This window comes from Enhydra lutris, unplaced genomic scaffold (assembly GCF_002288905.1).
Source record: "Enhydra lutris kenyoni isolate GAN:26980312 unplaced genomic scaffold, ASM228890v2 scaffoldscaffold18, whole genome shotgun sequence".
Taxonomy (NCBI): Eukaryota; Metazoa; Chordata; class Mammalia; order Carnivora; family Mustelidae; genus Enhydra; species Enhydra lutris.
The window spans coordinates 19,109,980-19,135,127 of NW_019154102.1; the positions used below are offsets into that span (position 1 = coordinate 19,109,980).

Consider the following 25,148-nt stretch of genomic DNA (forward strand, 5'->3'; position numbering starts at 1 on the left):
CATGTCTTTACAAAGTAACACTTGCCTGGAAGGGCTGAGACCCCATGATGAGAATTATTCCAGGGAATTTTTACCAAAATATTCAATAATTACCACCGTTCCTAGCCAAGTGCTAATGTTTATGCTACAGGAGGATAGAAACAAGTACACAAAAATAGACACACTATCCAAGGGCTTCACTGCCCAGAGTTGGGTTTTTAGGCTTCACCTAAATTATTTCTAAATGCCGCCCATGTCTGGTTCTAATTTGACCCCCAGAGGAAGCCTTCAGGTAAGTTGACACAGAGGGTTCCCCAGCTGGCAAACCTAAGCATTGTGGTAGCTAAGAGACTCATTTCTCATGGTATGCAAATGAAGTGCCATTTCATTTTTGCATGTTTGATTTATATGGTCTGGTGCAGGACACTCTCATCATTGCTTGGGATATTGAAAAACAGCACCAAGGTTTGAGGGAGTCCACACTGAGGTAATGCCTGGTCCAGGAGACTATCTGAACTCCATTAGGGTATCACCAACAGCTGGTAGTAGGTCCTAGTTGTATGATAAAGCTTGTGAGACTTAGAGAAAATTAGTACCATGAGTGATTAGTAATAGTCATACTAAATTAGGGGCAGGGAGGTGTGTAAACAGGTAAGTGGTACAGGAGGGCTGCATTCCAAGTAACAAACTTCATTCATTTTAACCAGTCTGTGACCCTCCTCCCCCATTTTTCCATCTTTGAAGTTGTGATTCATCCTGTAACCTTACCAAGCCAGACTGTATCTTTGAAAAGTGGACAAAATATTTTAAGTCTCACACACTCTTCCAGAACCTAGCCAAGCCCCCATTAAGAACTGGAATTTATGTCCCCTCCCCTTGAACTGGGGAGAGAGGAGGATTTTGTGACTGCCTCCACTAATAGTGTGTGGCAAAAGTGATGCTAAGTGAATGATGAAGCTAGGCCATTAAAAAATGATACTGCTTCTACCTGGCCTTCTCTTTTGGGATGCTCATCCTTGGAACCCAGCCACCACTGCTCGGAGGAAGCACACGCCATGTGCAGAGGCCCTGGTTCTCAGGCCTGGCTGAGGTCCCAGCTGACAACCTGAATGCCACCATGGAGACAGATCCTCCAGCCCTAAGGAGGGCTGCCTGTGCACAGAGCACAGCTACTAAGTTTTGTGGCGATCTGTGACACAGCAACAGAAGACTGAAACGGTCCTCCGTAAGCCAGGCAGCAATCACGACACTGGTCACCACCGGCACGTGCGCACCAGAACTTGCAGAGTAAGTGCCCAGTAACTGCAGACAATAGAGAAGCGTGTTTCAAAGAGACGCTGTGTCACCAACATTTTTTATGGTACAAAGGACAGTACTGTAAGGAAAATACTGAGAGGTGATTTAGAAGGATCAGACTCTGAATCGGGAGAAATCCGAGGCATACCATACCAAATTTATTGTATATGTTTTCCTTTATAAGGATGCACAAAGTAAAACATATATCTAAGTTTAAAAGAATATCCAGGGGCACCTGGGTAGCTAAGTTGTTGGGTGTCTGCCTCAGGCTCAGGTCATGATCCCAGGGTGCTGGGTTCGAGCCCCGCGTTGGGCTCCCTGCTCAGCGGGAAGCCTGCTTCCCCCTCTCCCACTCCCCCTGCTTGTGGTTCCCTCTCTTACTGTGTTTCTCTCTGTTGAATAAATAAAATCTTTAAAAAAATATATATATATCCAATGAACATTAAAGAAATGCTGAGTCATAAGAAGTGTGTATGGTTTCTAGGATAGCGTTTTCCTTTCTCAATGGTTGAAGTTCATCTTACAATTGATGACATCTTAGATTTAATGAAATCAAAGTATTTATTGTTCTTGATTTAAAACCTCTCTAATTACATCACCAAATACAAGTTTTCTAAGAATTTCACAAATTTTTCATTTTTCTTTGAAAATTGAAAAAAAAACAAAAAACCCAAACCCAAAACACCAGCAGGTACAGGCTTTAAGTTCAATTTAATTTTTACTTCCATAATTATGTCCACAGCAAAAAAAATATCTTGGGGATTTTTTAAAAGGTTAATTTTCTGAATTTAATATTCCAGAGTAATGACTTTCCAGGAACCCATGAAGTCACAGGACTCTTACATATTTCAAATGTTTTAGGTGGCTGATCCCTGATCTGAGGAGTGAGGGAGAGTGGGCTTAACGAAAGTGAGTGCCTCCGAGCTACATGAAAGATCTGAGGAACATTAAAGAAGCCTACTGAATGAAGAGGTTTACAAAACAAAGATGTGATGGTGTTGGCTTTATTACTACTGTTAAATTAACAGAATCAAAACTTCCATAGATTTCAAACACAAATTTATTCATAAAATATATGAAAAGATTTGACAAAAAATAAGGCTAGAAAACCTCCATAATCTTATACATCTCAACATCACTTATCAGTCAATAACCAAAAATCTAATTTGACTCCTATTTTTTTTTTAAGTAAAAAGAGATCATTGTAAATATTCACTTGGTAAATAATATTTCATTTTAGGAGTTACACAGCTGAAAACAGTTACCCAAATCTAGTCTGACCATGCCATTTTGGAATTTTAGAAAGTAATATTCTTTACAGAAACTTACTGACACAGAAATCTCTCAAAGTATATTTACGAAGTTAATTCACAGTACTTTTAGAACTATTTTAAACCAAGTGTTACGGTTAAAATATGTAACTCTGGGGATGAAGAACAAATTTAAAATACAGACAAGTATCAACTTCTTCTTAGAAATGGAGGGAAGATGGACAGAGCTGGAGACAGTGGTTCCCACTGCAACAAACCAGTTCTGACTCCGGTCGCTGGAAGACAGCACTCTGTGTTTCACACCCACAGAAAGGCTAGTCTGGACGTTGGTATCTGGGGTCTGTTTTCATCAGTCAAACCCAGCTCTGCTCAGTGAGGGTCGGAAGATCCCAGCGCATGTCCTAAATACTAGGAGTGTTCCTCTGGAAGGTTTCAAGTCCTAAGTCTTCAGATCAAATTTTATGGAGTTTTGTAATAATCAATACTCTTACCATTTGATCAAATGAACTACAGATGCAGAGGCCCCTTTTATCTGGACTCCAGTCCAAACTGGAAATGGGCTGAGTAGACAAGGTGACATTCTGCAGAAGGCTGACGGAGCCCGCAACTCCCATCTCTACTCCCTCAGAATCTTTCTTTGACCGCTGAATAGGGTATTCACTGCGAACAAGGCCAGAGTAGTAAGGAGAGAAATCTTAGCATTCTCCACACTGTGTTTACAAGCATATAGACCAGTAGCTCTATTTTTACTTCTATGTTGATTACTACAACTGATAACTACTTAAAGAATCTTTCTAATGTTGTTTTATACCAATAAAGAGAATATATGGGTGTTTGTGTGTGTGTGTGTTTCAAATATACACACAAAAAAATCAGCTTGTTGGGGTCCATTCATTCAAAAAACACTTTCTGAATTAACTAGATAAGATGTTCTAGGAACTCTCGTGTGCTCAGTAACAGAATTTAACTGCACTACTACCAAGGGAGACTGGCAAATGGAAAAAAAGCTAAGTATCATTTTACTTAAACCAAATCTCTTTTGCTGGTAATACGCCGACAGCAAATCTCCAAACCAGTTTGAAGATTATACTAGATATCTGTTCTGGTAAGGATTAAAGTTCATACTGAGATAAACTTCCAATTTCTAATTACACACAAGTCGCCAATCATCAAACATTCTAGCTGTAAATGTGTTTGCACATCACATGGAATACAACTCCATACGTGGATTACAAAGAAACGGGAACCAGTTCTTCAAAGAAGCAGCCTAAGGAGTTTGGTTCCCAGGCAGAATAGTGACGCGCTGCTGCATGGCTTAGCTAAGGACACAGGCAGAGCCTAATGGGGAGTGCAGACTGGGCTGGAAGAAATCAGGGAAGGACAATGGGCAAGATATTAGGAAAACAGTAGTTACCAAATGGTCTGTCTACCCAGCATGTTCCCAGAATTCTTAAAACTTTTCCTCTGCTTTTTACTCACAAAAACTATACGATGTTGATCTAATGCATTCACTCTGGTTTTTGTGTTTTTTTTTTTTTTGTCAGCTAGATCCCTAAATACCTTAACACTTTTCAAATGTAGCCCTGTTTTTCAGCTTCCCTGCTAGCTTCTAAAAGGAGCTAATAAATAGACATGTATTTTGCAAATGTGAAAGTCCCAGCTATACTGAAGATGGTGTTTTTCTTTTCTTTTTTTTTTTTTTTTTAAAGATTTTATTTATTTGTCAGAGAGACAGGCACAGCGAGAGAGGGAACACAAGCAGGGGAAGTGAGAGAGGGAGAAACAGGCTTCCCAAGGAGCAAGCAGCCCAATGTGGGGCTCGATCCCAGGACAGTGGGACCATGACCTGCGCTGAAGGAATACACCTAACGACTGAGCCACCCAGGCGCCCCTGGTGTTTTTCTTCTTATATCATTAATCAAACTTTATTTTTGAAGTATCTTTCATTTGCAGGCTTGTGTTGTTAGGTTTTTTTTTTTTTCCCTTGAGTGATGGAAAAAGAAATACCATTCACTCCCATCTTTTAAATGAGCAGCTGACCTCGTACATGCCACCTTAGGGACTTGGGATTCAGGGCACATCTACAGCTGTAACTCAGGCAGCCCACAGCACACAGAAAGCAAGCTCAATGACCAGGCTTTTCCTGAAGACCCACTGGGGCCTCGGCGCTCTTCTGGTTCTTTCATTACAGTGGTATCTGAACTTGGGCAAGTGAATTATCAGGATCTAAAATTAAGAATTCCAACCCTTGGGGCACCTGGGTGGCTCAGTGAGTTAAAGCCTCTGCCTTGGGCTCAGGTCATGATCCCAGGGTCCTGGGATTGAGCCCCACATTGGGCTCTCTGATTAGCGGGGAGCCTGCTTCCTCCTCTCTCTCTCTCTCTCTCTGCCTGCCTCTCTGCCTACTTGTGATCTCTGTCCTCCTCTCTCTCTCTCTCTCTGCCTGCCTCTCTGCCTACTTATGATCTCTGTCTGTCAAATAAATAAATAAAATCTTAAAAAAAAGAATTCCAACCCTTTTGTTATTCTCTAGAGGTAGTGTTGTAATGACCAGATGGTAATATTTCCAAAAAGCCTTCAGTCACATTTTTCATATCAAAACAAAAAAAGACAAAAACAACAATTTTAATTAAAAAACCACAATTTTAAACCTATGAAAAGAATGATTCCTAAGGTACCCTGATATATGGAAGACACAACTACAATGACAAGTATATGCAGAGTGTCAAAAGAAGGTTAATATTTACTAAGTGTAAAGTAAGTACATTAATGTTTTAAAAAGCTGACAAAAATAACACTTATGTAATACCATTTAATTTAAAATCATTTCAAAATGAACTAAGTCAAAGGAGGAAGAAAGACAACAAAGTTCAATCCAATCCTACTTTACTCCCACCAGTAACTTAAAAAGCAGCAACGTGCACAGGCAGAGACTTACTACTTCCAGAGGTGAAGGCTGCCGGCACCTCCAGCTGTCAGAAAGAGCTCTCTGTTCTGTGGCAGGTGTCGGACCTGCCACACAGTTGATTTATGAGCCTATGAGGATGAGAGGCACATAACTAGTTTTTACGTTTATATGATAAACAAAGACTGCCCTAGAAGAGAAACTCTGTAAAAAAAATTTTTTTACTACTATAATTTCAACTGTCATAAAAGTAAAGTATTTCTGGCACATCTCTTTGTAAGGGCTACAGAGATTTATAGGAGTCCATCACAAATTAAGAAAAGCATCATTTTTCTTTATTGCTTTATGAAACAAAGTTCTACTGGATTAAAAAATGTTACATTAAAAGTCCATATAAGTTTATAGTACCATATAAATTATGCAAATAGATTTTTACACATTTAAGTATCTCTAGCTCACTCTGAGAGAGAAGAAAAACTCGAAATACAAACACATATACTTCCTCCTAAGGGAAAAAAAAAGGATATTGAATTAAAAAAAAAAGAAAAAAAGAAAGTAGACTTTTTTTTTTTTAAAGATTTTATTTATTTATTTGACACAGAGACAGAGAGATCACAAGTAGGCAGAGAGGCAGGCAGAGAGAGGGGGAAGCAGGCTCCCCACTGAGCAGAGAGCCCGATATGGGGCTCGATCCCAGGACCCTAAGATCATGACCTGAGTTGAAGGCAGAGGCTTAACCCACTGAGCCACCCAGGCGCCCCTAGACTTTATTTTTTACAGCAGTTTCAGGTTTCCAGCAAACTGAATGGGAACTACAAGAAGTTCCCATACACCAAATGAAATTTAACTTAAAGCTCCCAGAGCCTTATCTTTAATTTATACCATTTGACCTGTCTAGTCTTCAAAATAGGGATCACAAGACTTATAAATGGTGTTTAAAGCCATAATAAGCCAGGGTCTTTACCAGTCATATTAAACTAAAAGAGGTTAGCACCTCGACAACAGCTAATAAATCAATGTTAATGGTGTAATATTCACTATAAGGGATTTGAGAGAGAAAGAGAGAGAGAGAAATGGAGGGAGGCAGGGAGAAGGAGAGAGAAGTGGAAAGGAGGGAGGAGAGTCGGATGGCGGGAAATAGGAAAGATTCTGTTTGCAGAGACAGTGAGACCAACTAGATCTAAGTCATTCTTAGATACTTCACATTTCAGTGAGTGATTAGTCTTGGCATTTGACTTAATAGTCTTATAAAAGGATTACCATTAGCAGATTAAAATCCCATATCTCAAAATATACCCTTTAAGTGTGTAAGATTCCTCAATTGAGTGGGTTTAAGCTGTTAAAACCTATTTCAATTTTAAACTTCTCCTTTGGTTCTGAAAGCTGATTAAAAAAAAACCACCAAAAAACTAAAAAGCAAAAGGGGACATGACCTCTTAAAATATATTGGATGAGGGGTGCCTCGGTGGCTCAGTTGATTAAGCATCTGCCTTTGGCTCAGGTTATGATCCCAGTGTCCTAGAATCGAGCCCTGCGTTGGGCTCTCTGCTCAGCAGGAAGCCTGCTTCTCCCTTTCCCTCTGCCTGCTGCTCTGCCTACTTGTGCTCTGTCAAGTAAATAAATAAAATCTTAAAATATATACTGGATGAGAAAAGTGTTATAATTGTATAAAGGATAATTTAACAAAGTGCTTTATATTGTTTGTAGATACATAAGTATATTCAGAAATAACAAAGGCAAACAATATTGCAATTTATAGCTGCCTTGTTAAGATTTAGTTCATCAGGTAGTGACAGCAATTTATCTGCAGTGATAATAATAATTAACAGTAATAACCAGACAAAATAGGAAGGTTTGAGAAGTACTGCTGAATCCACAACGGAGGGGGAGAGCACAAGAGAGTAAATTTTTATTTCCTGAGCAACTTATATATTTCAATCTTATAGAAACTACAAATCTGTAACTGATCTTTACTTTCACATTCAAGGAAGGTAGAGTCACATTCCCAACCCATCTCTGGCCAACAACAGGGTGTTTCAGCTTGAGTCTGATGCAGTCCTTACTGCAGGCTTCATCATAGTTTTTTTCTTTCTTTAACCAGTATTTTCCCTGTGCTCTGCTTTCTTCATCTATTTTTGAGGTTGTAATACCATGTTTCCTTCTAAGCTACCTCAAATACTTCTGGAATAAGGTAAAGTATGTATATATGTGTAAGTGACTGACAAGAATTTTTTTGAACCTACTATGTGCCCACGATTGATGCTTTAAATAATTTCACTTAATATAGCAAACCAGAATATAAAATGTGAAGAAATGACATAAGGTATATGTGTTGATATGTTCTGAAACGTATGTAGATACTAACACAAATATTATATATTTATTAGAAAACACCAGGCGAGATTTTGTTGATCTAATTCTTCACATCAGCTTGTTGTCTTGGGATTGTTCCTAAAGTACAAAATAAGATTCTTAGCCAACTGAGGCCTTTATTATAATCAAGAAATCTAAAACTGATAAACTTTGAGAAAGTACTCTCTGCACAGAAAAACTTGTCAAGTTCCCACAAGAATATATTAAAAATAGCTCCTTTCATATAAAGACCTGGAAGGAACCTTGGTGACTAATTCTATTTATTAGTCTAAAACAAGCTATGAATATTTCTGTTCATAGAAAGACATTTCCCTCATATTTACCTTCTCTGAAACAGAAGCAAAACCTTTCGTTGGATGCTGTGTTCTCATATCAAAAACATGAAACTTTCCTTCTAGTGATGTAGCTACTAACTTATTCATACTTATGTCTTTTCTGTCAAACTCCAAGCTACATACCTGAAATAGAAAATATTTATTATTAATAGCCTAATAATTATTATTCAGGAGGCTCTTTTAAACTAAGTAAAACAACTTTAAAAGTATCAGTTCATGTGAAAGCATTTAAATAATCACTTTATCTTTTGAGGATCAATACATCAAATACTTTTTTTTTTAAGATTTTATTTATTTATTTGTCAGAGAGAGAGAGAGAGAGAGAGAGCGAGCACACAAGTAGGCAGAGGCGGAGAGAGAAGCAGGCTCCCTGCCGAGCAAGGAGCCTGACATGGGACTCGATCCCAGGACCCTGAGATCATGACCTGAGCTGAAGGCAGCGGCTTAACCGACTGAGCCACCCAGGCATCCCTCAAATACTTTTAACTGAAAAAATTTCTTCTTGGTTCATAGGATCAATAAACCATTTTGAGTTCCCCTGTCTAGAAGATTAATTTGGAAAGCTATATAATCTTTTATTATTGTTACATAGTTATTTTATATAATGCAACCAAAGCTAATTTTAGAAAACAGGAAGGAACCACATTCTTTACTAACGGTATACGGTATATGACTCAGGACCCAAAAATCTCCAAGTACTTGGGGAGGCTGTTACTATTCAGGCTTTCTTATATTAGCAGGAAAAAAGGCCTCTTAGTAGCTCATTTTAATATCACACTGCATAGCTATAGGGGTCCACAGATAGGCCACAGGGACTGGTGACTCACCAGGGATTGTCATACCACATCTGAGTATGTGTTCACTTCCTGAAGAGAGGCTCCATGATTTTCATTAAGTTTTCAAAGGGCTCCACAGACCCAAAAGTTAAAAACCACTGGCAGAGGGGCTGTACAAGATGAATCATTAGAGGCGCTCTCCTTATGAAATAGTTCAGAGGTGGACACAAACATGCTCAAGCTATAAAGCAAGCAAATATACCTTACCCCATTTTTTATGTTTGTCTCCCACCGCAACGACATATTTCTGAGATCAAACAGTTTGATATCCCCATTATCATAGCCAGCACAAACAACACGTTCCTCTTGATTATAAGCATTGCCTAGAAATCAAGATACATTGCAGATCTGTACAAATGCTCATTTGAAGGCTGCTAAAATAATGTTATAAAATGACACATATAGCTTGTACCAAATCTCACACACACACACACACACACACAATCACACTAGGCAGAATCTCGTTTTGCTAATCCTGACAGGACATCAAGATTATTAAGTTGGTTATCTAATATTGTTTTTCAAAAAAAAAGCTCATTTGCTGAGATTCTCTACTGAAGGGGTAAGTGAAAGTGTTCACTGGAGTCTAAGTTCAAAGCAAATGTTCTTTCTCTACAATATTTGCAGACTAGGAAGTCTCGAGAATCCTTCTATATTCATCTACACGTCTTGTGACCTTTTATCATTCCTACCCTGCACTATAATTAGTGTGGATATCATGCCCTCTTTACTAAACTACAAGGTTCTTAAGGCAAATCTCTCTCACCTTTGCATGTCCACAGTATTCTGGACATACTTGACATTCATAGAAGAGTAAAAATAATGGATTATTTTTCAAACTTAATGTCCCAAATTTAAAACTGCACTTATATCCCTTAGATCAAAGTTGAAAGGCATTAATGGACCCACAGGTAATTACTTTTTAATTATCACATCAAATTTTAGATGATGATTCTAAATACAAATCCTGAAATTTCTCACCAAACTGTACATGTACTAAGTTTATATATTATTGTTCATAATGTACAAACATAGCAATTCCCATATAAGAACTTGTTTTTTCTTTAATTAGAAACCTAAAACTTTCCTCTGATTACAAAATACTGCAATTTTAAAATAACGTATGAAAGTTAAACAGTTCACATATACTGTTAAATCAAATTTTTAATGTCTGTTATCAACACAGGATTATACTAAGAAAACGAAGAAAGAACATACAGGTTTCAAACTAAGTATGACCCATATCCTTTAGTAGCAAAAATTATTTTAATTATGGCTCTCAGTAAGAGATACTAGGGCACACATCAATTAGTCCTACAAAGTCAATATTCATTTTATGTATAGTAACAGAAGAACACATTTATCAAATTATAACAAATAATTCTGTAATGGCATAACTATGTTCTAGAAAATAAACATCTTCTGTGTAGCATATAATGTAAGATTTGTTAGGTCACTTTCGAGCATCTGAATCCCTGCTTGGCTCCATTAATGGCATTTGGCTCTAAACTAGGTCAACATTATCTAGTTAAACGGAAGTATATAATAGTAGCAAATATTTGTGAGCACTTAATAATTTAAGCACAAATCTAAGCACTTTACATGTATTAATTCATTGAATCCTCATAATACTATTAGGTAAATTCTATTATTCGTTCCACTTTATAAATGAAGAAACTAAGGAAAAGAGAAGCTCAGTAAATTGCCCACTTCACTCAGCCAAGAAATAACAAAGCGAGGATTCAAACCGAGGCCCCGGAGGCTGACATTAACCGCCACCTCTATTTGCCTCAATAAACTATCAGAATAATCCACAAAACAGAGTGTGATGAGACTATTGGGAATTTCTCGAAGCACTGTGCTTTTTACTATCTGATACCTCAAATGCAAGGTTCTTCAATAATTTACCGAATGCCACAGTCCAACAGTCTCTCTTGTTTTCTCCTTGTACAGGTTCCATATTAGCAACAGGATCATCTTTTTGTCTTGGGTCCCACACCTTCACAGTTCCTGTTGTGCATATATGTGAGTTGGCAAAATTCAATAGTGATTGATGACATTTCTTTTCTGCATTCTCTTCCTATGACTTCCTGTGTATATGGCCATATTACAGATAGTATAACACTTAAAAATATTCATGTATTTCTGACTTCTACTTGGGCAAGTTGTATTTAAAGTTTTTTTTTTTTTTTTTGGAAGACTTTATTTATTTATTTGACAGACAGAGATCACAAGTAGGTGGAGAGGCAGGTGGGGGGGTAGGGGAGCAGGCTCCCCGCTGAGCAGAGAGCCCGATGCAGGGCTCTATCCCAGGACCCTGAGACCATGTTCTGAGCTGAAGGCAGAAGCTTAACCCACCGAGCCACCCAGGCACCCGGGCAAGTTGTATTTAATATCAGATACAACCCATATGTTACCATCAGACTTGATTTCCAAGTTAATAGATACACAGAAAAGCCAACAACTGTTCTAAAGTTACCAACAAGGTATAACTGACAAGGGAAACACAAATGTTACTGACTCAGATCATGTCTTTCTTTGAGTCTAAACCTAATGTACTATTTATTTAGAAGAATATCAGCGTTAATTCTTTTCCATACTACCATATAATCATGGGCATTTTTCTTATACAGATGAACAAACTCTAATTTTTACATTTATGATTTCTTATATGGGGTTTTAGAATACTATCTCACATACAATTAAGTTTAATTTCCCTGTGGCAGTAGAGATGAGGGAAATATTAAATAAAATTAACACATATTTCTTTTCATTGCTTCTCCTTTTAATGCAAACTGCAGGACTACTAACTAAACTCACCACTGCCTATGAGAAATACAAATGCATTTAATAAAATGGCTAAAAGGCAAGTACTTAAGAGAGAACAGGACAAGGGTGAAAAGTCCTTAAAAGAGATAATAAACTCAGAAAAAGGGGAGATATCCCACTAGATTTATCTCCAAGGATAAAATAAAGTCGGTTATTAAAAAGGCTATTTTAAAGAGAATAAAATGCTCACAAATGTGACAAGAGGTTATTTTATTACGCTAGAGGGTTCATACAAATTGATAAGATGCATATGAAATTTGCAATAGTTAAATGAGCAAAGAACATAAACAAAATTCACAAAGCAAAACTAACTGAAAAACAAATGTAGAAAGACGTTAACACAAATTGGAATGGACTACTTTTTTTATCTATAAAATTAGGGGAAAAAAGGAAAATCAATGCTGGTAGGATAGACTGGAAATCCACCTCATCTATCATAGTTCAGAATGGACATGAATACTTCGGAAAGTCTGACAATAACTTTTAAAAATAATAAAGTATGCTTATTCTAAAAAGTTATATACATGATGATACTCATTCCCTCATTATTTTATAGTCACTCTCCCAAAACAATAAACAAAAACTTAAAGCAAACTGAATGCTTAACAAAGACATAGTTAAGGGCACCTGTGACACATCTATAGGATAGAATATTACAGTCATCAGAATGGTAATGATGGAAACAGCAACATTCACATATGAAAAAGCACAAAATAAAAAAAGACAAAAATCATATCCACACTGACAACTTTATAAAATGGTATAGAAGACTGGAAAGGAAAACAAATCTAAGGGTTATGCTACTGTGATAGATTGAATGCTATTTTTCCTCCCCTATTTCATATTTTTTCTATTATTAAAAGGAATAATTGATTTCTGAAACACAGATACCCTTGAATAACTATTAGAAAAATATATATCTCACTTCTTTTAAAACAATTTCCTCATGATCTTGAGCAGCCATGAAAAACTAGCCAAACCCACTAAGGTACCAAATTGTTTATGTACCCATCATGAAGCAACAAATTCTGACTCCTCTTACAGTCATTCAGAACATCTTTGGACACCAATAGACCTGGCCCCTGTTAGTCACCACAGGTAGAAAAGTAGAGTTCGTGCCCTTGGATCTTTCACAATGCTCAGTGAAGAATCACAGAACGTCGATGTTCAGCCAGCTGTCAACACGATAATTTTCACAAGTACTAATTCTACTTTTTAAAAAAAGAAAGTGAGGGGTGCCTGGGTGGCTTAGTCAGTTAAGCATCCGACTCTTGATTTCAGCTCAGGTTATGATCTCAGAGTCATGAGATTGAGCCCTGGGTTGGGCTGTGCATTGGGCAGGGAGCCTGCTTAAGATTCTCCCTCTCTCTCCCTCTGCCCCTCCCCACCCCCCAAAAGGTGAAAAGCTGCCACCCACCAATAATTATATTGTCAGCTGTCTCAAAAACCTGTAAAGAAATTTTAAATCTTTCCAAGTTCATAGGAAACTATGTTAGGATCTGAACTAGCTCAAAGCTAAAATAGTAAGTGCTCTGCCTCTATCTCAAAACACCCAAAAGTCTGAGGCAATTGAGGGATATGCAATTAAACTTGCCTGTTAATAAAGTACAGTTAGATTTAGGGAGTCATGCCTACCAAAGAGGATTTCCATAAGAGAAGATGTACTGTTGCACAAAGATTTAGCTAAATAAAAAAAAAAATTGAAATACAAAGAATACTTTAACTTACCATCTCGGCTGCCAGTCACAATTTCTGGTGCGCCTTCCCCAATTCCCAGTCCACCTACACCATCTATGGTATTTATAATTTCCTTATGGCCCTTTACGGAATATACTGGGATCTCTGGAGCTTCCAAATTCCTGAACAACACAACACAGCTTCTTACTTACTCCATGTGTCCCGAACATTTAGTGCACTACTGAAATTTAAGAATGCATACTGTACTTAGATTTTTGTTTAAAAATAAGGGCTTTGCTGTGAAGCTAATTTATACATTTCCTTCCAATATTCTCTCCCCACTTGAGCTTCTTTCGAGCCCTCAATGAGAACTGTCATAATTCAACTTGGAACTCTATGTCCTGAGCCCACTTAGTGATTCTCGGAGATAATCTATCTAGGACCTTTGCACATGACTTACCAGACAAGCTTGATAAAAAATGTGGGCTCCTCCCCATATGTAATGGATGAGGAGCCCCAAATCGGCTAACCCTTTGGGTCACTGAAATCTAATAATCACTACTTTAAACAGAGAGTAAATTCAAAGTAATTCAGAATGCTTTTTCCAAATAGGTCTTGGAAGTCTGATCTTGAGATCTTTTGGAAGGATAAAATATGAGTAGTGTTTACTTTGTATACATTTCTCCCTTTATAATGTATTATTTTCTCACAAAATTCCATACTATTTTCCTCTCTTTACATATTTTTCAGTGTATCATCATGCTGGTCAAAACAAAGGCAAGTGTGTCTAAGTGTAGTTTAGTTAAGAGAAAGAAACACAGAAAAGTACACACCACGAGTGCCTGAATCTACCCAAGATGGCAGGGTGATGAATGGTTCAAGTAGGTTACGTTAATATATCCCTTCACCTGTCTCCCTTTTTTCTACTAGAGCTTCTAAATCGTATTTTTCTATAACAAATCAGTTTCTGATAACCTACACTTAAAAAAAACTAATGTAGCTATCCATGAAATGTAATCCTACCTTATTACTAGGCCACGATTTATTGGTCAAATCTCCCTAATTAAAATTTCAGGTAGCTCAACCTAGTTCAGAGACACTGTTTATCTTTGTAGCATCATTGAAAGAATCAAGACTAAACAGGGCTGAGATTCTTCTTAAAAGAACTGTTTTACTGTTTTTACAGACTTTAAAACACTGCTTTTTATAACATGAAATTATAAGACTTAACAATGAAAATAAGTCAGTAATACCTGTAACTATTCCAAGGCACTCTGTTAGGAAGACAGTCAACAGTTTATATATTTTGCATATTCTTATACTGAAATACGTTATTTTTAAAAATAACAATCAGGCTCATCTCTCCCCATTTCTTTGAAAGAATATGACACAGCATATAAGAACCAGTAAGCATTCCAACAAATGCGAACTTAAGTATTTAGCAGTTAAAGCAAAGGGAAGTTAAGATATAGCTTCATTCTGTTTTATATCGTGATTCTAAAATAAATATGTCAGAGTAATTCAATTACAAAGGAACAGATTCTAAGTGAGAGTCAAGAAAGGTCACCTTTGAAAACACAAGGCAGAGACGATCGTTTCTTTCTAGAACATTACTATATATACTTTACATAGTTAAAATAAGAGATATTCTTGAAAAGTAATTAAGGAGAAATATCAATTCCTGCAAATTAACTTAAATATGAGGAAATAACTCTAGGTAGAACATGAAAATTACAAACATTTGGCATAATTACAGTTTTGTTCATTTATAACAGGTTTATACTGATTTGTTCAACAGATGTTTTCCTAAAAAGTTGTGCTTAGATGTTAGCTAAATTATTAAAAAAATTTTAATAAATTGAGGATTCTACATTAAAAAATTAAACAAAAAAAAATTCAGTAGATTATTCTGTAATGCCAATTGTCCTGTTGATATGTTAACAATATCAAACTTCTCTGTGTTACACATGTGTGGGGAAGAGCCCTTTATGTACATTTACAAAGTATTAAATGCTAGCACCAAACAGCTGGTGTGGAAATAAATACTGGTAACATTATGCAAAATATCTACAGAAAAACAGTATTTTTAAAGGGGTTTTGAATATAAAATCTAAAAATGTGTATTAAAAGACAATTCTTGCATTTTTATAAATAGTTAAAATTGAACAAGAAATTTTAAAATTAGAATTCTCTCTTTCAGAGGAAGAGCAACAAGACTACTCAAAGGAATAGCCTACCTCATGTCTTAGTATTGATTAAATAATCTTACCATATATGAAGGTTTCCAGCAAAATCTCCAGTAGCTAAATATCTCTGCTGTAAAGATGTTGCACCAAATGTTCCACATTTAATGGGTTTGGCCTTTTCAATCTTGACAGAAGGGAGGAAGAGAGGATACATTATTTATATAAGCAGCTATTTATAATTCATGATATTTATGGCTCTATTATGGAACTTTAATAAGACACATAATATAAAAAGCAATTAAAACATTTTCTGATCAAAATTATCATGCATTTCCTCTAGTCACTTTCCTATAGTTTAAAAGTATGTAACTGTCAAAGAGAATGAGTTTTAATTTTGCCTTTTCTCTCATCTCACTAATGAGACATTCAAATACTGACAAGTATACCATCTCCATTGGTTTGCAAATATGAAAATTTCAGCATTTAATGTGCCATTCTTCTTTAAGATCCTCAGCAGAAATGAGAACATAATGAAGATATTATTCTTTCCAGATGGCTTCTGGAACAAAAATGTTTATATGTCTCTTATAGTTTTCCCTGCAGGACCCTATAAATTGAGAATGTTTATGTCCTTATTCTCTCTGGGACCTTATCAATGCATAGAGATTTGTATACATGTGAGTACCAGAGGCACTGCTATTGGTATGGATTAGACAGTATTTTGATGTTTCTTTAAAAAGCAACTGCTCCCCGTATTGCGTATAATCACAGTAGTAACACAACTACACACTGATGTACTATTTAATTAATATGGCTTATGGAAATCATGTATAGATCATATCACCAAAAGGGTCCTCGGAAATGATATCATATCCCGCCAAAGCAAAGAGCTTGAAGCATACAGCTTTATACACTTGCCCAACTCAGGCATTCAGCATTTTTAATGAGTTCCTACTAAATGCAAATCAATGGACTAGGCAGAATAGGATACAAACATGAAGGAGACTGGCCATGCCCTCAAGAAGCTTACAATCAAAGCATCACTACCTCTCCGACTCCTCCCACATACACCTATGCGTTATGCTACTCTCATCTACGCCCACACCTCTGTGGGGCCTCTGCTAATCTTCTACTTCGTGATGCTTTCCATTTGTCTGCTGCCCCCACTCACCCCGACCCCACTTGCCCAGGCCACTGAAGTCCCTCCCGGAGTGCGCTGCTGCCTTAAACCCTGGGAACTCTGGGCAATGCGGAACCAGATGAGGCAGCTACCTGATACCTGCTGACACCATCCTCTAGCCCTGTATCCTCCCATTTACGGCTGGCCTCAACAGGGCAAAACTATTCCTCCTATTTAATCTCTTCTAAACTCTTAAGTTTTGTGTGTACAAAAGTAATACATGTTCCCTATACAAATTCAAACAAAACAAAAAAACAACATCAAGAAGTGAGTTTCCTTTTGATGCTCCCCAGTAGTAATCTCCATCCTTCTAGACCTTTTTCTACATATTTACAAGCATATATAGGTTTGCTTTAATATAAGAAGGCCCATAATATATTTTCATTTCACTTTCTTTTGTTTTGACATAACAATATTCTGGATATACTTTTTTCTCTCCACAGAAAGCTCCAGTTTCTAGATTTCTTCTTGTAACCTTTCAGTTCTGAGCCAATCTGCATCCCTCCTACTGGGTTTAGCCTATTTCATATAATTTAAAAAAATAATTTCCCTGACACTTCCAGTGTTTGGCTGAGCACTTCCATACAGAGTATACCTAGCAATTTTCAAAGAAAAAGAAAAGAAAATTCACTTAACACAAACTGTAAACTTTTCTTTCCTGGCTCAAAAGTATGATTATATGGTGCAGGGTTTTGGAAACTCCCAGCCTGTTGAGCTTTCTCACTGTTTGGGAGAAATTAGCAAGTTACTATGTAGCCAGGTCTACAGGAAAGCATTCACAGCCTCCTTGGAACTGCCCAGTAATGAAAAGCAGTCATCGATAACAACACATAACACGGTTGTAAAAGACCACACTGATGAGAAGCACAAAATCACAGAATCATATTTTTCTTTGTAATACATATGTGGTCTGATAGTTCAGTTATTCAGAAAACTGATATTCATTTCAGTTACTTCTCTAATTTTATAAAAGTTACCTTATAATGCAGCAACACCAAGGATCAAAATTTTGTCAGTTTAACAAAGTAGTTTCCAGGGCACCTGGGTGGCTCAGTGGGTTAAGCCTCTGCCTTCAGCTCAGGTTATGATCTCAGGGTCCTGGAATCGAGCCCCGCATGGGGCTCTCTACTCAGCAGGGAGTCTGCTCCCCCACCCCCGCCACCTGCCTCTCTGCCTACTTGTGATCTCTATCAAAAACAAAAAAACAAAAAGCCAAAGTAGTTTTCAACAACAGATCACTTACATGCTCCCTACCCTCCACCTCCCCTAAATACAAGTAACTAAAATTATGTATCAATGGTGATATAGTCCTTAATCACTATTGTGGCACAATTTCTAGGGTTAAAGTAATTCAGAGTTCCAGCTTATGCCAACTGATGAAATAGACACCAACTCCTTCCTCCATTTGTCTCACACTGGGCCTGGGTGCGCCAAGCAAGAAGTCACCAGTCATAGTTCCCACAGCTGGAGGTACAGGATGAAGATGGGCCTATCAGGTAAGCATCGGGATAGACAGGAACATGGTTCCAGGGACTCAGGGGATTAGCAGCTGTGGGGAGGTTGCATCATGTATTAACTCTCCAGGAAAATTCTTCTCAGAGACCTGGGAAGAGCAGTCTCCCATGTTCTCCTCTTCTACCACCTAAAGCACGCTGCTTCCCACAATTCCACTATCCCCTGGGGTCTCTGATGGGGTATGTCTTCTTCCTAAGCCACAGGAGAGTTTTACCTTCAAAGCTAACCTCTACTTTTCAGTCCCTATATTATACACATAGTTCTTTGAAGACTGGTAATAAAAAATTGGGAAGAAAAACTTTCCTATGTTATTATTTTTTTAAGATTTTATTTATTTATTTGACAAAGAGAGACACAGCGAGAGAGGGAACACAAGCAGGGGGCGTAGGAGAGGGATAGCAGGCTTCCCGCCAAGCAGGGAGCCCGATGCGTGGCTTGATCCCCCAGGGATCATGATCTGAGCCCAAGGCAGGCAGACACTTAACTGACTGAGCCACCCAGGTGCCCCCTCCCTATGTGATTTCTTTATCTAACTTTCACCTTTTAACCATTTGGGGCAGAGAATCTCAAACCATGCTCCTGGAACACATCAATCTTCTGGTACCAACATAAATTTACACACACACACACACACACACACACTTAAAAAAGCTAATGGATACGTTTTTCTCAAACTTATGTTTTCTTGGATATTTTTTAGCTTGCCTATTAGAAAATATTAGCAAATGTACACCAGTAAGAAAACCTGGAAATGAAGATTTAAAAATTTATGTATGGTTATTTCATGTGATATCAAGACCACAGTATGATAAAATAGCCAGATTTTTCTACTGGAAAACCCCTTCTTTGTGAGGAATTGGAACTTATTATACCAATATTTTATGGAGTTCCAAAAACAGCATCACAATGTTCAGACATTTTGGCTCCTGAACACATCTGAAAATCCCTACCTTAAAAGGAAAGAAACCAGAGAACCACTCTATTACAATAGATCCTATACTAGATATTTCCATGTGTCATTGCACAAATTCTGAAAGTCAGTCTTTATTGAAATATAATGGAATGAAATAAAATGCACCTACATTTAGAGTGTCACCAAGGCCTGTGGTAGAAAAAAGGTACAAAGCTCTTTGAAATCTTGCCTTGATTCTCTGGCCTTATTTCCTGCTTCTCTCCTCTCTACTACACTCCAGCCACACCTGCAGCTTAGTTTTTTGCTCTTCAGACACAACGAAGTCGATTCTACCTCAGGACATTTCCATTTACTATTACCACTGCCTGAATTGCTCTTCCCTCAGATCATCATGTCTTTCTTCTCCTAATTCAGATTTCTGTTTAAATGTCACCTCCTTTAAGAGACTTTCCGTGCTCCTCGATTCTGAAGTGGAACCCCTAAATCACGATCACTCACCCAGTTTAAACTTCTTTATTGCATTTACCAATAAAATTATTTATTCAGTTCTCTATCCCCATCCTTTCTAGAGTGAGTGCCATGAGAACGGGACCTTGTCCCATCTGTTAAACACTTTGTAGGTGGTCAACATTCATTGACTCAAAGCATAAAGGAATATCTATCAATCTCTCATCCTAGTGCCGGGGAGAGAGAAACCATTACTGAAGTCCATATTCTCATTTCTCCCACGTTTTCACATGATACACCATATAGTTTCTGGTGTCATTTATATGCAATGATGAAAACAGCATCCATATATTGAATACATATATCAGATATGTTCTAAATGGCTAGGCCATCCCTTTTCTTCCTAACACAACTGCAAGCAAAGTATTTGGAACACTCCTTTCCAGATGAGGAAGCAGGTTCAGAGGACGGGGCTTGCTCAAGGTTCCTAGAGCCAGGAAGACTCCAAGCTCTTTATACTAAACTAGGCTGCCCCCAGATCTACATGTAAATCAATTAAATAAAGTTCAGTATGTAGCCCCCATTCAATAAACACAAGAGTCATTAGAAGTACCAAAGAAATGTTCCAACCTTGAAATGGATTGGTGAGGGAAATGGTATAGTCACTGCATCTACTTTCAGATTTGTGTCCTTCAGTTTTTACCTTGATTCGTATCTTTACAAGATATAAATACATGGTATTTATGCTTCCCTCATGTTTTTTCTCCTTATATCCAAGAAAAATAAAGAGATTTATAGGTAGTAGTAGTCTGCTGTGCCAAGAGTCAAATTCAACTCAAAATATAAGAACATTAAAAAAACTCAAATGTATAAACATCATCTGCAGGACAGTGAGGATTGCAGTTTGCTGAGAAGGGCTGAGCTCTGCTGGCAAATGGTCTTACAGAAGCAGGGGTGTTTTCTCTTTCTAAGATATTCATGGAAATCATAATAGCTTTTTTAAGAAGGGGTGCTGGAGTGAAGCCAACTTTTTATAGTTAATAAAAAGGCTCCCTCCCTGCCTGTTAAATACTTTTATCTTTGAAAAGAAAGATTTTAAAAATCCAGTGGTTACTTAAAATTTCTCTTGCTGGGGAAAAAAAAAAAAACCTGGCTAAAAAGATTTTATAAAATGTGTTCCACAGGGGCACCTGGGTGGCTCAGTGGGTTAAAGCCTCTGCCTTCGGCTCAGGTCATGATCCCAGGGTCCTGGGATTGAGCCCCACATCAGGCTCTCTGCTCAGCGGGGAGCCTGCTTCCCTTCCTCTCTCTCTGCCTGCCTCTCTGTCTACTTGTGATCTCTGTCTGTCAAATAAATAAATAAAACCTTAAAAAAAAAAAAAAAAAAGAAAATTAACTTAAAAAAAAAATGTGTTCCACAAAGAAAATTTGGTATATATTAACAACTTTTGCTGTATGACACACCATAAATGATCATTTTGGACCCAGCTGTTGGTTCTCTTTGTTACAATAAGTGAACATGATTAAGGAAGCCCATGATGGATAATTCCCATGAGAGCTATTTTTGTTCTGTCTGTGGGTGGGTCTAGTACAGCCTGTCAGTATTTCCTCCTCCATATCCCAGCACTACTTTAATTAACATTAAAAGGGTTAGTCAACCAAATGGTAACAAGCACTGAACTCAGTGGCACAGGGACTAAAAAAGGAGAAATTTATTACCTTATTATTTTTACAGTATAAACATCCACAACTGTGATTCCATTTTTCAGGGCCATCCCTCGTCCTTTATGCCAATTAGAGAAAAGCTGTCCTTTATAGGATGAGGAAGTCTCACATTTGTCAAGTTTGATGAGAAAGAAACAGATTTCAGCTTTCCCTGGAACCCTGCAACCCTGTGTGTGGTAGAGCGAAGTGCTCAACTGTACGGGAAGGCCCTCATTCCCTGTCTGTCCTTAGTAACAAGAAAAGGCAGCCGTCAATGAAGACCTATTTGCTTCCTTCACACATTTTTACCTTGGATGCATGAGCTGTGGAACACATGACTTGAAGTGGTTCCACAATGAAGACCTAAGTATTTCATTAATTCATCTAGCCCAATGGTAGTCAACACTGGTAAGTTGTTAGATTCACCTCATTGAAGTTTTAAAAAGTTCAACCTCGTTGAAATTTTAAAAATACTGATATCTAGGCCTCACTCTAGTGTAGTTGCAAGAGTCCCACTGCAGGGTGCCTGGGTGGCTCAGTCATTAAATATCTGCCTTTGGGTCAGGTCATGATCCCAGAGTCCTGGGATTGAGCCCCACATGGAGCTCCCTGCTTTGCGGGAAGCCTGCTTCTCCCTCTCCCACTCCCCCTGCTTGTGTTCCATCTCTCGCTGTGTCTGTCAAATAAATAAATAAAACCTTAAAAAAAAAAGTCCCACTGCATCAGAATTCCTTAAGGTGGGACCAAGGCATGAGTATTTTAAAACACACACACACACAAACAACAGCAGCGACAACAGAACATACTCAGCTGATCCTGACGCACAGTGAGGGTTGAGAATCACTGAGCCTGTATTAAACTGATACCCTTTTCCACTGCACCATCACAGCCAAATGTAATCTAAGTTCTTTTTTTTTTTTTAAAGATTTTATTTATTTATTTGACAGAGAGAGATCACAAGTAGATGGAGAGGCAGGCAGAGAGAGAGAGAGAGAGAGAGAGAGAGAAGCAGGCTCCCCGCCAAGCAGAGAGCCCGATGCGGGACTCGATCCCAGGACCCTGAGATCATGACCTGAGCCGAAGGCAGCGGCTTAACCCACTGAGCCACCCAGGTGCCCCGTAATCTAAGTTCTTAAAAGTGTTTTTGCATTAGTCTTATCCTCTCTTCAGGAGGCTCTTTAGAAGAAGAAACTCATCTTTCAAGTACCTTTTGTCCTTCTTTAACATAGTATCTTGAAATAGTAGGTTGCCAATATATAGAGACAAAGGGCACTATTTCACTTTGTGGAACAAGAGTATTCCTGAAATGTACACAAAGTATATTTTATTTTTAAAAAGTCACAAGTCTGTAAATGCTCTCTGGTGAAATTTGATGGTATTTGGTATTTGTTCCTAATATTTACCTGTCAGTTTCTGTCTGCTATTCCAATGTTTCCCATTTGTTCAAACCCTGATGCCAGTTGTTTAATGATCAATAAGCCAATATTTAAATTTCCCAAGATACATCCTTATACAGATATACGTTCACTCTTTCTTTTAACAAGCAATTTATTGAATGGCTGAACCTTACAAACCACACTAACAAAAGACACTAACCTTACTCTCCAGGAGCTTACAATCTAATTAGAGATAAATGGGACACAATTACATACTCCTGGAGCGGATAATAATCACCAGAAGGATGCAGTGTAGAGAAGTTTGTGAGGAGATCAGAAAGGGATTTCCTAAGTCAAATAATCTGAACTGGACCCTAAAATAGCAACATTAACAGTTGCAAAGGGGCTAAGTGGTGTGCAACTGAAGGCAGGTAGAAGAGAATAAGCCATGTTTAGGAACTCTTGAGTACCTGGCTAGAAAAGACAAACTGAACAAGAAAACTGGCACTCATAGAAATTTAAAGTGGGATGGGACCTTATATACCTTCACATCCAAGCTTGCCAAACTGTATTCATCCTTTATCTACCAGTTTAATGCCTATCTGGTCCAAGCAGACTCTCTCCATTGTTTTAAACCCTGGAGTTCTCAGCCTTCTCTGTAGTCTGTTAGAACACTAAATACTTATGACTGATCACCTGAAATCGATGCATTTTAAAAACAAGTGTAAGAATGTTAACATCATTATTCTCTAATTCTTTCACTAATGATCTTCACTAAACTTGTGAACCTGATCTTGCCACACCCAGTTAAAGTCCTTCAGTGATGTACCGTTTAAAAAGGAGTAGATCTTTTAAATGACCTAGACCTTGCAAAGTCTGCTCCCTTCCCGGAGCGTCCACTGATGCTGTTTTCTTTGGAAACCACCTCCTCTACTCCTAATTTAGCCTAGTTAGCTTCTACTTATCCGAAATCTGTTTCACTCTCATAGAACCGTGTTACTTTACGTTAGAGAATACATCTCGGTTTGTATTTATGCATCGTCGGTTTGATTATCTAACTGATTCTCTCTCCCACTAGAAAATAAACTCCATGAGACCCGAGACAGTCTCATTCACATGCCTGGGATTACTAGGCAATGAACTGGTAACTTGTTGAAAGAATAAATGGTTACGGGGCGCCTGGGGTGGCTCGGTCGGTTAAGCGTCTGCCTTTGGCTCAGGTCGTAATTCCAGGGTCCAGAAATCGGGTTCCACATCCGGCTCCCTGCTCCGCTGAGAACATGCTTCTCCCTATACCTCTCTCTCTTCTGTTTCTCATGAATAAATAAAGAGAAATACTAATAATAAATGGTTGCGTTGTCTCCTCCCATTACAGTGCAGGCATCCCGGTGCCTGCCTTGTCTCTGCTTGTATGAAAGAATATTTTACTATTTACTATTTATATTATTACTTAAATCGACTCTCCACAAACAACTGCCCACCGCCTAAAACCTCGAATTTAGATACGAAGTCTTAATGTCACTTCCCAGAGACCTCGTGGTGGAACGGAAGAGTGGCTGCAGGAAGGGGCCAGCAGGGAGATGAACTGGCCAGCGGAGAGTTCAGGACTCGAACCAAAGCCTTTTACGTCGGAAGTATTCCTCAATCTGCGATCACCTTCGCTGGTTCCGCGCAGCTCGAGCTGTGCTTTTGGCGGACGCTGGACGGAGGCTGGGGCAAAAAGAAATACAAACTTCCCCCACCCCCGGATCCGCACTCGCCCCCTCACCAACGGCAGATCCTGGAACTGGGCAGTCTCGCCCGGCACCCACCTCCCGAAGCAGCTTTAGGTCTCCGTGCTGGATCTCGTACAGTTGGATGACGCCGGTGCCCCGGGCGAAGTTGCCCATGGTCACAAATTTGGCGCTGCAGGGCACCCATTTACAGTCAAATACCGTGTAGTTGAGGCCCTTCTGGATATGGGCGATGATCTGAGGCTTCTCGAAGGCCGACATGGTCCAGCCGGTTTCCCCTCCAACCACCAGCACATCCAGAGTCTGACAAAACACTAACCGGGAAACCAAACTCCAAACATAGACAACAGTTTCCACCCACCTCCCACTTGCCGTAGTCGCCTTGTTCGCCCTGGCAAGCTGGTTTAGTTGTCTCAGATAATGCCTGATGCGCTACTGAAGTCAAGCCGATAGTTCTTCACTGACAGCACAAACTCACTCATCGTCTTTACCTACTGCCATTCCCCCATACACATATTGGAGATGGCAATTGCTTCGGCTGTGAGTGGCGGAGCCAGAGGGGCACCAGAGAAATCAGGCATATTTTAGGATGT

At 38.5% G+C, this 25,148-nt stretch overlaps 1 protein-coding gene across 2 annotated transcripts; it reads right to left on the minus strand.

Moving 5' to 3' along the window:
* Positions 1–2,250: 2,250 nt before the first annotated feature.
* On the minus strand, positions 2,251–24,901 carry LOC111148080 (WD repeat domain 92). Of its 2 annotated transcripts, none has more exons than XM_022504473.1 (8): positions 24,634–24,901; positions 15,771–15,871; positions 13,553–13,683; positions 10,904–11,005; positions 9,203–9,318; positions 8,148–8,282; positions 5,485–5,582; positions 2,251–3,206 (listed from the first exon to the last, which is right to left on the minus strand). In XM_022504473.1, the coding sequence occupies exons 1-8, from the start codon at positions 24,814–24,816 to the stop codon at positions 2,999–3,001; spliced, it is 1,074 nt and encodes a 357-aa protein (XP_022360181.1). In that variant the 5' UTR covers positions 24,817–24,901; the 3' UTR covers positions 2,251–2,998. The 2 variants fall into 2 exon arrangements, with proteins under 2 accessions (XP_022360181.1, XP_022360182.1); XM_022504474.1 differs by having other exon boundaries at positions 2,950–3,906.
* Positions 24,902–25,148: the final 247 nt, after the last annotated feature.